Below are 12398 nucleotides of genomic sequence, written 5' to 3' on the forward strand. Positions count from 1 at the left end.
TGAGCATTGCTCAAAGTGCTGAACTGGGGTGGGGGACCCTCAAAGGGGCCTTAGGGCCACTAGCCATGAGTTTTGCCAGGGTGCTGAAACCCTGGCAGCTGTCCAGGGATGCCAGGTATTGATGGCGGCTGTGGATTTTACCCTGGTGAAACAACAGCTATTTGACATTTGCAGTGTCTCTCCTATGCATTGAATACAACCACCAGATTGGGGTACAAATTATAGAAATGTCAACTTAGAAAAACTAATGAAAATTGACGATGCTTCAGTAGCCCAATCCACGGATTCTAGCCACGCAAACATCACATGTTCCAAATTTATTAGATACATTTGTTTACCTTACAATAAACGATTAATAAATACTATCATGTGGAATTTACCTTAATAAATTACCTTAAAAAGAAGAAAGGCGCTGTCAAGCAACAGCTGATTTCTCACAACCTTATCAATACTTTAATTAAATAAATACTCCAACGTGATTTAACAGCTGTAAATGTATTCCCCAGGGATATGTGTTTATTTTGTCCTCTGTCATTCTTTTTTTCCCGAAGAAAACTTGGCTTAGATTGAAAATATGTTTCATTTAAAAAGATTTTGTGAAGTTAATATAATTACATGGAAGTTTTAGAAAGCAGTAATTTTAATTACTGTGTATGAGAGATGTGTGAACAGCCTTGAAAATTGCAGCCTTATATACTCTTTAGTGTAGTAATTGGTTTTGGTTTTGATTTTTTTTTTTTTTTGCATTTTACTTTCATTTAAAAATGTGTATTTCCAAGTCTACAATTACCTAATTACACAGACTTGAATCAATAGCAATTTCTTGGCTTTAAAAAGGATAAGATTCAAAGATTCTAGCTTGGAAAATGATATATTTATTTGGTTATCTTATACCTAGAGGTTTTACTGCAACTTCAGGAAATTGTCTACATTTTAAATGGCTGAACACAGCTGATTCATTGAATTATTACTATTTTCTTTTGTATTTTTGTACAGTCATACCTCATGTTACATCCGCTTCATGTTATGTTTTTTCAGGTTGTGTCCTGCGGAGACCCAGAAGTACCAGAAAGGGTTATTTCCGGGTTTTGTCACTTGCACATGCGCAGTAGCACTAAATCACACTTCGCACATGTGCACAAGTGCCAAATTGTGCCACGCACATGCGCAGATATGGCGCTTCAGGTTGCTGGCTTTTCACATTGTGAACAGGACTCCGGAACGGATCTTGTTTGTAACCGGAGGTACCACTGGACAATGGGATTTGCTCACTTAGTACCTACCTACCTCTGATTTAATTAAGCAGAAAAACTAAATTGGCTTTCAGTGTGAAAATCATGCTAAGGACTTGGGATTGTTATCTTCATTATTAATTTGCATTGCAGATAGCACAAAGCCCAGACAAAGGCCACATTGCATGTGAGAAGAATCGCATTGTCTATGCTCACCTGGGAGCATCAGCACTGGGAGTTATTCAAAATGAGGTAATGGGCAGCCTGTGGTTAGAATGTTCTCATATTGAGATGATAGCAGGAGATAGAGAATGATCAGAAAGTTCTCTCTGGCCACATCGGCACTATATATTTAAAGCAGTATCATACCACTTTAAACAGTCATGAATTGCCCTGGATAGTCCTGCGAAGTGCAATTCATTTGTTAGGAGACCCTATTCCCCCACAGAGCTACAATCCTCAGAGCAGCTTACCCCCTTTCCAAGGATATTAGTATCTGACATCCAGCGAATGTCTTGGACCTTGGTTTCCCCTGTCCTAGTACAACACTCTAACTGCTCTGCTACATTGGCTCGCGGTGTCTACAACCATTTGGGGAGGACCACATCATCACTGGAACATTAGTATCTGACACTGTTACCCTTCTCCCTCTTCACGATTCCTGTTCATTAGTATTCAAATCAGTTCTTACATATTTCACTTTGAATCCAACTTAAATAAGTCTTACATCTGGTCACTGTAATACTGTAAGCCTTACTCTGATATAATGCCATTGTATAGTCAATCAGTTTCATAAGGGCACTTATACAATAAAACCTTGATTTTATGAAGCACTTTATCTTTTTGCAATTTTTAGTTTCAGCTGACCATGGCGAGCAAAGTTAAGGGATGCATTGTAGAGTATTTTTGCCTCTGGCAAGAATATATCTTTCCCTCGAAAAGCCGTGGATTTTAAGAAAGCAGAGAGAGAGAGAGAGAGAGAGAGAGAGAGAGAGAGAGAGATTGAGAAACACATGCCCACTGAAGTGATAACATCCACAGTAATCACATAACAGTTTTATTTTCATTCTTTCCATGTGTCCCCCTTTCCCACTCCTCAGTTTCATCTCACGGGCTGCAACATACCAAGAGCTACTCACAAGTAACTCCTTCTTATTCAGCACAATGTGGAGAGTGTGCAGGTTGATTGTCAGTAGTGCATCTCATTACAATAGCAAGGATCATGGAATGTCTTAAAGAAAATGGCATGGTCAGAACAGATTTTTGCAAAGCAGTTTGCCCTAAATACAGGTAACATGCAACTTACGTGCATCTAACTTGTGTGCATTCAGTTTTACCTGCCTGATGATAGATAGATAGATGGTAGATAGATAGATAGATGATAGGTGATAGATAGATAGATAGATAGATAGAGGGGTGGGAGTCCAGGGACAGAAAACTTTGGCAATCCTACCTGCCATTGAACCCAATGTGTTTTGACTATACTATTGGCTTTAGGTGCTATCCCTTTAACATAACCCAAGCATACGTTCAGAGGACCCTGTAATGCACTTTTCTGTTACTCTCTATCCCCCCTCACCTCTCTCACACACACTGGATAATTTACCCCAGTAAATGCGTTTTTTCACACATTCCATGGCTGGAGAATAGCATTGCAAAATTCATTTCTGAGGTTGGCCGTGTTCCCTGTTCACATAGCATTTCGGAAACTGGAAATTAAGTAAGTTTGCCTTTAAATGCAAAGTGGATCATGATTCCTGCCCCCATCCGTAGGCCTCTCCCACCACTGGCAGGTGGACCCTGGAAGCAACCATTTAAATGGACATGCTCTAGTCGTAAAAGAAGCATTGTCTTGCTATTCGGGAATCCATATCTGTCAATAAAAATAAATAAAATAAAGTGTGCCTCATCCCTATTTTTACTATAATGTCTTCAGAAAATTTTTACTCTTATTTGAAACTTTTTTCCTCTTAGGAAAAGTTTTAAAATCTAACATTTTGACCTTTCCCATACTCCTTTTCTTACTCCATGGCATTGGGCTTTTGTCCAGATTGGCCAATTACAGAAAAAGCAGCCGAATGGGATCATTAGAAACCAAAGATTAGTTATAAATCTTACAATATTTTTAGAATATATAACTCTGTAATAGAGACAATAATTGTGACATAATTGCACTAAGTATTGTGTTACACCTCAGTCTCTAACCATTACTGCACATTAAAGAATTTCCATCCCAGTAACTCTGTTCTGAGCAACTTCAATCCATTCATCATCATGAAATGTGCAATACCATGAGTGCATTACACTGATGCAAATTTAATAATACTACTACTCCACACTTAATTAACAACTCACATGGCAGGATCCCAGGTCACTTTGCAAACATTAATTCATTAAACTCCTGAACACCCCTGTGCAGCAGAAGCTCTGCCACATAGGCTGCCAATGGGCAAATGTGTGCATCTTATTTTTTTTAAAAAAGGAAAACTGTTAAGTGTCTTGCCCAAGGATTTACAGTAGTACATCGGGTTAAGAACTTAGTTCGTTCCGGAGGTCTGTTCTTAACCTGCAACTATTCTTAACCCGAGGTACCACTTTAGCTAACAGGGCCTCCCACTGCCGCCGCACTGCCGCCGCCACCGTGCGATTTCTGTTCTCATCCTGAGGTAAAGTTCTTAACCCGAGGTACTACTTCCGGGTTAGCGGAGTCTGTAACCTGAAGCGTTTGTAACCCGAAGCGTTTGTAACACAAGGTACCACTGTAAAGGGAATAAGAACTGTACTTGCTGATCTATGGAATGATGTCTGTTGCCAGCAGTTAACAGACAAAAAAGTGACTAGATGTGGGGCAAATATATTTTGTAGGAAAAAACTCAAAATATGCATATAGGGGCTCTCTAAATCTTTGAAGTGGAAAAGAAGGGAAGAAAAATATTGATAACATTCTGGGGCAACTAAAAAAAACTAGCTGGGGGGTCATTTTAAAAAAATTAAAAGCATGTAAAAATGATCTTCCGGTGGGTCATTATTAAGGGTAGCAATGGTTTAATCCATGCTATAATTTATGACTGTATTTTACACATGCTTACCTGGAAGATAGCATCATAGAAAATATTTCTCTCTCTCTCTCTCTCTCTCTCTCTCTCTCTGTGTGTGTGTGTGTGTGTGTGTGATTCCACAGTAATATAATACAATTGAAAGCTAAAGGGAGTAAATGTTGTGCTGATCAGTATGTGGAGGAAATGCCTGTTAAAAGGAACAGGGGAGAAATTTGATTTAGTTCCTATTTAAAGGTGAACCTACCCAATTTGAACTTTCCAAAACAATATGCAAAGCAAAACACAGTCATCCTATAAAATTTTACACTTCCCCAAATTTTGCAATTCTGTTTGTCAGCCAAGTAATGTCTACAAAAATGCAGAGAGTGAGGTAAAAACACACCTATGAGTTAAAATAGCATACAAAGTGCATTGCATTGGGTAAAAATTGCTTTGCAAAAATGCATCTTAGGAGAAATTTGCACCAAAATGCAGATGAACTACTATGAGAACTCTTTAATAATAACATTGCAAACTGATATGGAAATGTAGACAAAGCGTGTTCTCATTAAAGGAGAGCACGTGTTGCGGCTGGGGCTAGGCAAAGCACCCTGTAGTTGCCAGGCAAAATTGAAGGAAAGGGCCTGGCAAGGATTGGTGATGGTGTTGCTGGGGCAATTTGTATGTTGCCACTTTGGGGGTGGAGATCAGAGGATATTTAAGGAAGGCCCACAGAGAGTTGCTTTCTCTTTCGCTGTGGGCATCGGATCGAACACAGCTAAAGACCGGTTGTATAAATCTATATCTCATTCCTCATTTTCTCCTATTTTATTTTATTTATTTATTTGATCTTGGCCTTTTGTGTTTATCTCCCCAAAGTCTACCCCCCCCTTCTTTAATTTATTTTCCAGGTTCTTTGTCTTTAGTTTTCAATTTTTATTTGTTTTTGTTCTGACTCTTGTTTCCATTTTACTAGCCTTCCCCCCCCAACTTTCCTCGTGGGCTTTTGGTCCCGTGGGGCTGCTGGGGGTGGCCGGGAGGGGGGGGCGGACCCTAGGCCTTTCGGCCCGGTTCGTAGCCGAGGCGCCGGGGACGGGGCTGGTTGACCTTCGGGCCCTCGGAGCTTTACCATTCCCCCCCCCCCACTTCGTAGGGTTACTAGAGAAAAAAGCGGGTGCTTACCGTAGTCCTCCCCTGGCCTCTCACGGCGGCGGCCCCCTTTTCGCGCGCTTCGGCGCGCTCTTACTAGCCGGGGCGGGCCGGCTGGCGCGGAGGCTCCGCGCAGGCGCCGTTGGAGCCGCCGATTCGCACGCGGCGCTCGGCGCTTGCTTATTCGGCCCTGTTTGGGCCGGGCTTGGGGAGGCTTAGTCAAGCCTTTCCCCTCTTGGCCCGGGTATAGCGGGGAGTGCCTGGGGGAGCTGGGGGAGGCCGTGGGACGTGCCTTGGGCTCGGGGCCTATTTGGGCACCCCCCCCACCCGGCTCCGAGCGGTAGCGGCTTTTGCCGCGCTTCGGCGCCTGCGGCCTGCGGAGTTGGGCCGTTTTAGGCTGCGGGGGGGCCCTCCTCGGACGTTCCAGCTTTAGCCGGTGGCGCTTAGCGCGCACAGCGGCTTTGGTGGTTGGAGGCCTGCTTGCGGCCTGCTTTGGGCATTGGGGGAGGCCTTCTGCCTGAAGTCAGTTGGGAGGCCTCCATTTTGGGGAATTTTGGCGGGAGCGCCATTTTCTACTGCCTCCTCATTGCGTGCTGGCCTCTAGTGGCCGTTTATTGAAACGCAGCTATACCATTGGCCTTGATTACTGGCTGCGCCACCTGCTGGTGAGCCATATAGTTGCACCTATCGGGATTGATTGTTTTTCTGGCTGATTGACTATTCATTATAACAAAGAGCACTGGTGTAGCCTTGCATTAATTCTATTATTTGTCTTTTTTACTAGTAGCAGGTATGGCTCCAAAGAAGAAGGTGTCACGGAGGCTTGATCTCGCTTCCTCAGCGAAGCGGCCCATAAAAGGCCCGTCCCAAGCTTTGCGTTCTCCAGTGCCACAGCGATCTTTGAGACGCCTTCAGTCCATGGTCACTGGCTTGGCCAGTGACCCAGTGGTGTTAGCACGTGTTGAGGCTGAAATGGATGGTTTGATTCAACGCTGCTCGACTCCGACGACTTCTTCTGCTAGTCCAGCTCCGCCTGTTGACGCACCTCCTTCGGTGTCATCTTCGGCTGAAGATGAGGGGGAGGATTTGTTAGCTGGGGGTCTTTCGCGTACTAATCAATTGTCCCAGTCGTCGGTCTCACCTGTCTCCCAGGCTGCAGCGCCAAGGGTACGGGGCGGCCCCAGGGGTCCGACCAGGCGGAGGTCATCCGCCCGGATTCGGGCGGCACGGGGTTCAGTTGTACAGTCCTCATCAGTGGTGAGGTCTGTTCCTGGTCATTCACCTGTAGTCTCTTCTCAGTCAGTTCCAGGCGTTGTGCTGCAAGGCGACACATCTGAGTCTTCGGTGGAGGACAGCCTTCCTCTCCCTCCAAAGTCCTCTTCTGGTGGGCTCCGTCGCCGGAAAAAGAGTTCCAAGAAGCGTGCTAAGAGGAGACGGAGAGACACCTCATCCTCTTCCGCAGGTACTTCGTCTCAAACCTCCAGTAGTGATGAGGAAGCTTCGCTTTCGCTATACTGGGGCTTTGGGGAGACATCGGGACTTCCAAAATGGGCTTGGGAGCGGAGGGCAAACTCTCACAGGGCAAAGTATGGGGCGGTGCAGGACTGTCTGGAAGGGGTCCTCATGCCTGATGTGAAAGTTTCCACCAACTCAGCTAGGGATATTATACCAGGTGCCCACTTGACTACAAAGCTGCGATCTAGGATTCTGGATGGCCGTTACATTGATATATTTAGCTTGGCACCCCCTCAGGAGTGTCAGGACTCCCAGGATAGAGGTTTGGCAGCCACGAAAAAGAGGGTGGTTTTGCCAAAGGTTGAAAGGACCTTCGAGCGATGGCTGGATAGTTTCCAGGTGTTCGCTGGAGTGGTGGCAGCGGCCTACCCACGGAGGTCCATGCATTTATGGGTTTATTTGTCCATAGTTCGCTCAGCATTTACGATGGCTGGAGCGTCTGCTGCGATTTCTTATGATGAGAATTTCAGACGCAGGGCTGCCAAGATCCCCACTGCCCGCTGGGACCGAAAGGATTTAGATGTATGGACCACTTATGTGGCTCCACGTATTGACAATAAGATCCCTGAATCGCAAAAAACTAGGATTGTGCCAGCTAAGACGGGTCGCAAGTTCTTTTGTTGGGATTTTAACAAAGGAACCTGTCAGCGCCAATTCTGCAGATATTCTCATAGTTGTGAGAAGTGTTCAGGGAACCATCCAGCTTCTGCCTGTGCAGGGGTTCGACGGCCCTTTCGGAAGGGGTGGGGCTCACAGCAGCCCCCGAAAGCCGCGCCCCAGGCTGCAGCCGCCGGTGCAGGAAAATAGTGTACTTTCCTCCTTAGCTCATACCCCGGTTAGGCTACAGCCGTTGTTGTCATTGTTACAGTTATACCCTCTTAGCATCTTATTTGCGTGACGGTTTTTCCCTGGGTTTTCGAATCCCAGTGGCGGCAAATCCTGTAGCTAGAAACCCTTCAAACCAGAAGTCTGTGAAGGATATGCCTGACGTGGCGCGTAAGAAAATTGGGAAAGAACTGGCTCTACGCCGTATGGCAGGCCCTTTTGCCGTTCCACCCTTTCCTAATCTGCATATTTCACCCTTAGGTATGGTTCCTAAAAAAGCTCCGGGGGAATTTCGCCTGATACACAACCTTTCACACCCTAGGGGCACATCAGTAAATGATGTTATTCCCCCGGAGCTTTGTTCGGTGAAGTATGCCTCGCTTGATCAAGCGATCAAAATGATAAGAAAATTTGGACAGGGTGCCCTGCTAGCCAAATGTGACATTGAGTCTGCATTTCGGCTGCTTCCAATTCATCCTGATGACTTCTGGTTGCTGGGATTTCAGTTCGACGGGGAATTTTACTTTGATAAGGCCATGCCCATGGGCTGCTCGGTAGCCTGTGCGGCCTTCGAGTGTTTTAGTTCATTTCTGGACTGGGCTCTGCGCAAAAGAACTGGTTTGGGCGGAGTCACTCATTATTTGGATGGTTTTTTATTGGCCTCAGCTAGCGATACGGGGAATTGCGTGGTGTTGCTGCAGGCCTTTGCTGCCTTAACCGAGGAACTGGGCGTGCCGTTAGCTGCGGAGAAAACTGAAGGTCCTTCTACGCAGCTGACTTACCTGGGTATTTCGTTGGATACGGTGGCGCAAACTTCCAGTTTGCCGGCGGATAAGATACTCACGCTGAAGGGCGTCATCGCTGAACTCATTCCCATGAAAAAAGTTACTCTGCGGCAGCTGCAGTCCTTGCTGGGCCACCTAAACTTTGCTTGCAGGGTGATCGCCCCAGGGCGACCTTTCTGTTCCCGCTTGGCCAGGCTTATGTCAGGTTTGAGGTCCCCGAGGCATAGGGTGCGCCTGTCAGCTCAGGTGCGTGCTGACCTTCGTATTTGGTTGGAATTCCTGGAGGAATTCAATGGGGTGTCTCTTTGGCAGGACACCTTGAACCTTTATACCGATTTTCAGGTGCACTCTGATGCTGCGGGGTCGTTGGGTTTTGGTTTGTATTGGGATGGCAGGTGGTGTGCCGAGCGTTGGCCTTCAGCTTGGCGTGGGGAAGCTATAACTCGGGACTTAACTTTTCTTGAGTTTTTTCCCATTGTAGTGGCAGTCCATTTATGGGTCGAGCATTTCAGGGACCGTCGTGTATGTTTTTGGACAGATAACCTGGCGGTGGTGAACGTGCTAGCCAAGCAGTCTTCACGATCACCTAGGGTATCAGCCCTGCTGAGGGTCTTTGTTTTGCATTGCTTACGTTTTAACATTGTATTTTCTGCTCGTTTTGTTCCTGGAGTGTCTAACGAGATTGCTGATGCTCTGTCCCGTTTTCAGATGCAGCGGTTCAGGTCCCTGGCGCCAGTGGCTCGAGACCGTCCGGAATTTTTCCCGGATCATCTCTGGAACCTTGGCAGCACTTAGTTTTACAGGGAGTAGCTGCATCTATTGCCCCCTCCACATTGAGGTCCTATAAGAAGGCTTGGACCGATTTTTTGCATTTCACTGGGCAATCCGTGGTAGGGGGAACATGCACACCTCATTCTACTGCACAGGTGCTCCAATATTTGGCGCATCTATTTCAGATGCGGAGGGCAGCCAGGACGCTGAGATTGCATGCGGCTGCAATTTCCTTCTTTAGCAAAGTTTATTTTAATAATGATCCATGTGGGAAGTTCGTGGTGCGCAAGGCTTTGGAGGGGTGGGGGAGGCTTTGCCCCTCCAGACCAGCTACAAGGAGGCCTATAACGTTTGGATTGTTGACCAGGATGCGAAGTAAACTAAAGGGCATCTGTTGGTCCAGGTTTGAGGCGCGGTTATTTTCCGCAGCCTATTCGTTAGCCTTTTTTGGAGCCCTGAGGGTTGGGGAGGTGGTGTGTGAACCTAAGCAGGATGGAGGTTCGAGAGGTTTGTTGCTGCAGGACGTGAGCTTGTCTCAGTCAGAATTGCAGATCCTTGTCAGGAGTTCCAAAACTGATCAACTGGGTAGAGGGGCAGTTATTCGGCTCCCAGCAACTGGGCTAGGGGGCCCTTGCCCAGTCAAGGATCTCCAGAAATATATGGCGTTGCGGCCTCCTGGGGGAGGGGCCCTGTTCATTCATGAAGATGGGCGTCCATTGGCACGCCATCAATTCACTGGTGTTTTGCGCAGGGTCGTTGCTGCTTGTGGCCATGCAGCCTCTGAGTTTGCTCCGCATTCCTTCAGGATTGGGGCTGCAACAACAGCCGCCCATTGGGGCTTGTCGGCAAGGAGGATTAAAGACCTGGGTCGCTGGAAGTCGGACGCATATAAGGGTTATGTGCGGAAATGGTGTTGATCTCGTGTACTCACATCTTTTGTTTTACCCTAGGTCTACCCACTGTCCGGGTTTGGATAGTGGGGCACAGTATTGTGCATTGGGCCGCTTGCAGAGCTCGGCAATCTGAACTGGGAGTTGGCCTCGGCCTTCCGCAGCACGTGCGAGTGTCCTGGATCTCCAGAAGGGGGATGCGGTGGAAGGAGTTCTTACCGCTAATGCAGAGGCGTGTTCTTCTGGAGGGCCCCCCTACGGCGATTGTGGTGCAGCTTGGGGAAAATGATATGGTTTCTTTTTCCTGTTATGTTTTACGTGCTGTTATTTTGCAGGATTTGAGGGACCTGGCGGCCTTGGTGCCCGCTACTAAGCTAATTTGGTCACAGTTGCTTCAGCGTTGCATCTGGAGGGGTAGTCCCTGCCCTGCGGCCACCGAAAGGGTGCGAAAGCGTATTAATTCAGCTGCGAGCAAGCTGGTGTCTGATCTGGGTGGGCTTGTGATTCCCCACCCAGATATTAATGTTAAAGCCACTGATTGCTACAGGTTTGATGGGGTTCATCTTACCTCTGTTGGGAATGATGTATGGTTGAGGTCAGTGGTGGCTAAGTTGAGAGTGTGTTTAGGTTTGTGAGTGGTTGGCGGTGAGCGTAAGGGCTCAGGTGGCGGTTAGGCATTGGTTTAAATTGGTTGGTGGAGGGGTATGGATTGGCTGTGCCTGCCCCTCAGGTGATGCTGCTGCACGGGAATTCCGTTAAAGGAATTCAGGGGCTTACCATCCTTTCGTCCAAACCCCTGGAATCGGGTTTGGGCCGTGTAAGCCCCTAGGAGCATGTGGGGAGAAGCTGAGGGTCTGTGTCGCAGCTCCAGTTATCCCCTGATCTTGTTCCTCCACACTGGCTTTCGCTGGAATCCGGAAGTCAGTGCTGTCCCCATGGCGGGGGGACAGCTAGTCTTAACCAATGCCTAAGCAACCACTCACAATTTTGTATGATAATAAAGTTGTGGCCAAAAAATTATGCCAAAAACCTTAAACAAAAATTATGTGTGAAGTGTGAGTTATTTGGGATAAGGGTGTTTTGGGGGACCTCAGCACGCAAAGCGTGTTCTCATTAAAGGAGAGCACGTGTTGCGGCTGGGGCTAGGCAAAGCACCCTGTAGTTGCCAGGCAAAATTGAAGGAAAGGGCCTGGCAAGGATTGGTGATGGTGTTGCTGGGGCAATTTGTATGTTGCCACTTTGGGGGTGGAGATCAGAGGATATTTAAGGAAGGCCCACAGAGAGTTGCTTTCTCTTTCGCTGTGGGCATCGGATCACCCGCCCGCCCTCCCTTGTTGGGCTTCCGCTTGACCTTGCTATGCCTGTCATGGGGTCGTTTGCATTGGTGCGAGGGCCTGGTAGGAATTTTGCCATTTGGCTGATTAGTGTGTGCCATCTGGTTTTTGCCTACCGCGTAGCAAATCGTCACAACTTGTAAGGTTGGCGGTTAGGCATTGGTTTAAATTGGTTGGTGGAGGGGTATGGATTGGCTGTGCCTGCCCCTCAGGTGATGCTGCTGCACGGGAATTCCGTTAAAGGAATTCAGGGGCTTACCATCCTTTCGTCCAAACCCCTGGAATCGGGTTTGGGCCGTGTAAGCCCCTAGGAGCATGTGGGGAGAAGCTGAGGGTCTGTGTCGCAGCTCCAGTTATCCCCTGATCTTGTTCCTCCACACTGGCTTTCGCTGGAATCCGGAAGTCAGTGCTGTCCCCATGGCGGGGGGACAGCTAGTCTTAACCAATGCCTAAGCAACCACTCACAATTTTGTATGATAATAAAGTTGTGGCCAAAAAATTATGCCAAAAACCTTAAACAAAAATTATGTGTGAAGTGTGAGTTATTTGGGATAAGGGTGTTTTGGGGGACCTCAGCACGCAACTGAACTTAAGAGGAAAAAAGAAAAAAGAAATGGAGATAATCTGACATCCCTTTAGTGTTCAGTGGTAAAATGTTTTCATCAGAAAATTCAATTTTTATTCACGGTATCCCAGACTGGCACAGCCAGATTGGACACAGACCATGAGTCATGCAGTGGTACAGTTGCCAGCCTTCCCCTGATTTTGTGGTTCACAGCCGACAGAAAAACAAGTGAAAATATTGAGTGTTTGGTGAGCTTCCATATAGCTGGAATGCATTCAGTTTGATGGGTCACAG

General features: G+C 47.2%; 1 protein-coding gene across 1 annotated transcript; it reads left to right on the forward strand.

The window, feature by feature from the left end:
• Positions 1-6196: 6196 nt before the first annotated feature.
• LOC308485737 (uncharacterized protein) lies at positions 6197-11338 on the forward strand. Its single transcript, XM_081021737.1, has 2 exons — positions 6197-6881; positions 10266-11338. Exons 1-2 carry the CDS (start codon positions 6212-6214, stop codon positions 10838-10840), a joined length of 1245 nt encoding a protein of 414 aa, XP_080877863.1. The 5' UTR covers positions 6197-6211; the 3' UTR covers positions 10841-11338.
• The last annotated feature ends 1060 nt before the right edge of the window (positions 11339-12398 follow it).

The sequence above is a fragment of the Podarcis pityusensis genome (genome assembly GCF_964106645.2).
Source record: "Podarcis pityusensis genome assembly, chromosome: 9".
Lineage (NCBI taxonomy): Eukaryota > Metazoa > Chordata > Lepidosauria > Squamata > Lacertidae > Podarcis > Podarcis pityusensis.

What these genes read in the sequence shown, in the direction of transcription:
- LOC308485737 (XM_081021737.1), top strand. Translation starts at nt 6,212, where the DNA reads ATGGCTCCAAAGAAGAAGGTGTCACGGAGGCTTGATCTCGCTTCCTCA. An exon ending in CACCTCATCCTCTTCCGCAG is followed by an intron (nt 6,882 to 10,265) that starts GTACTTCGTCTC and finishes GTTTTACCCTAG; the next exon opens with GTCTACCCACTGTCCGGGTT.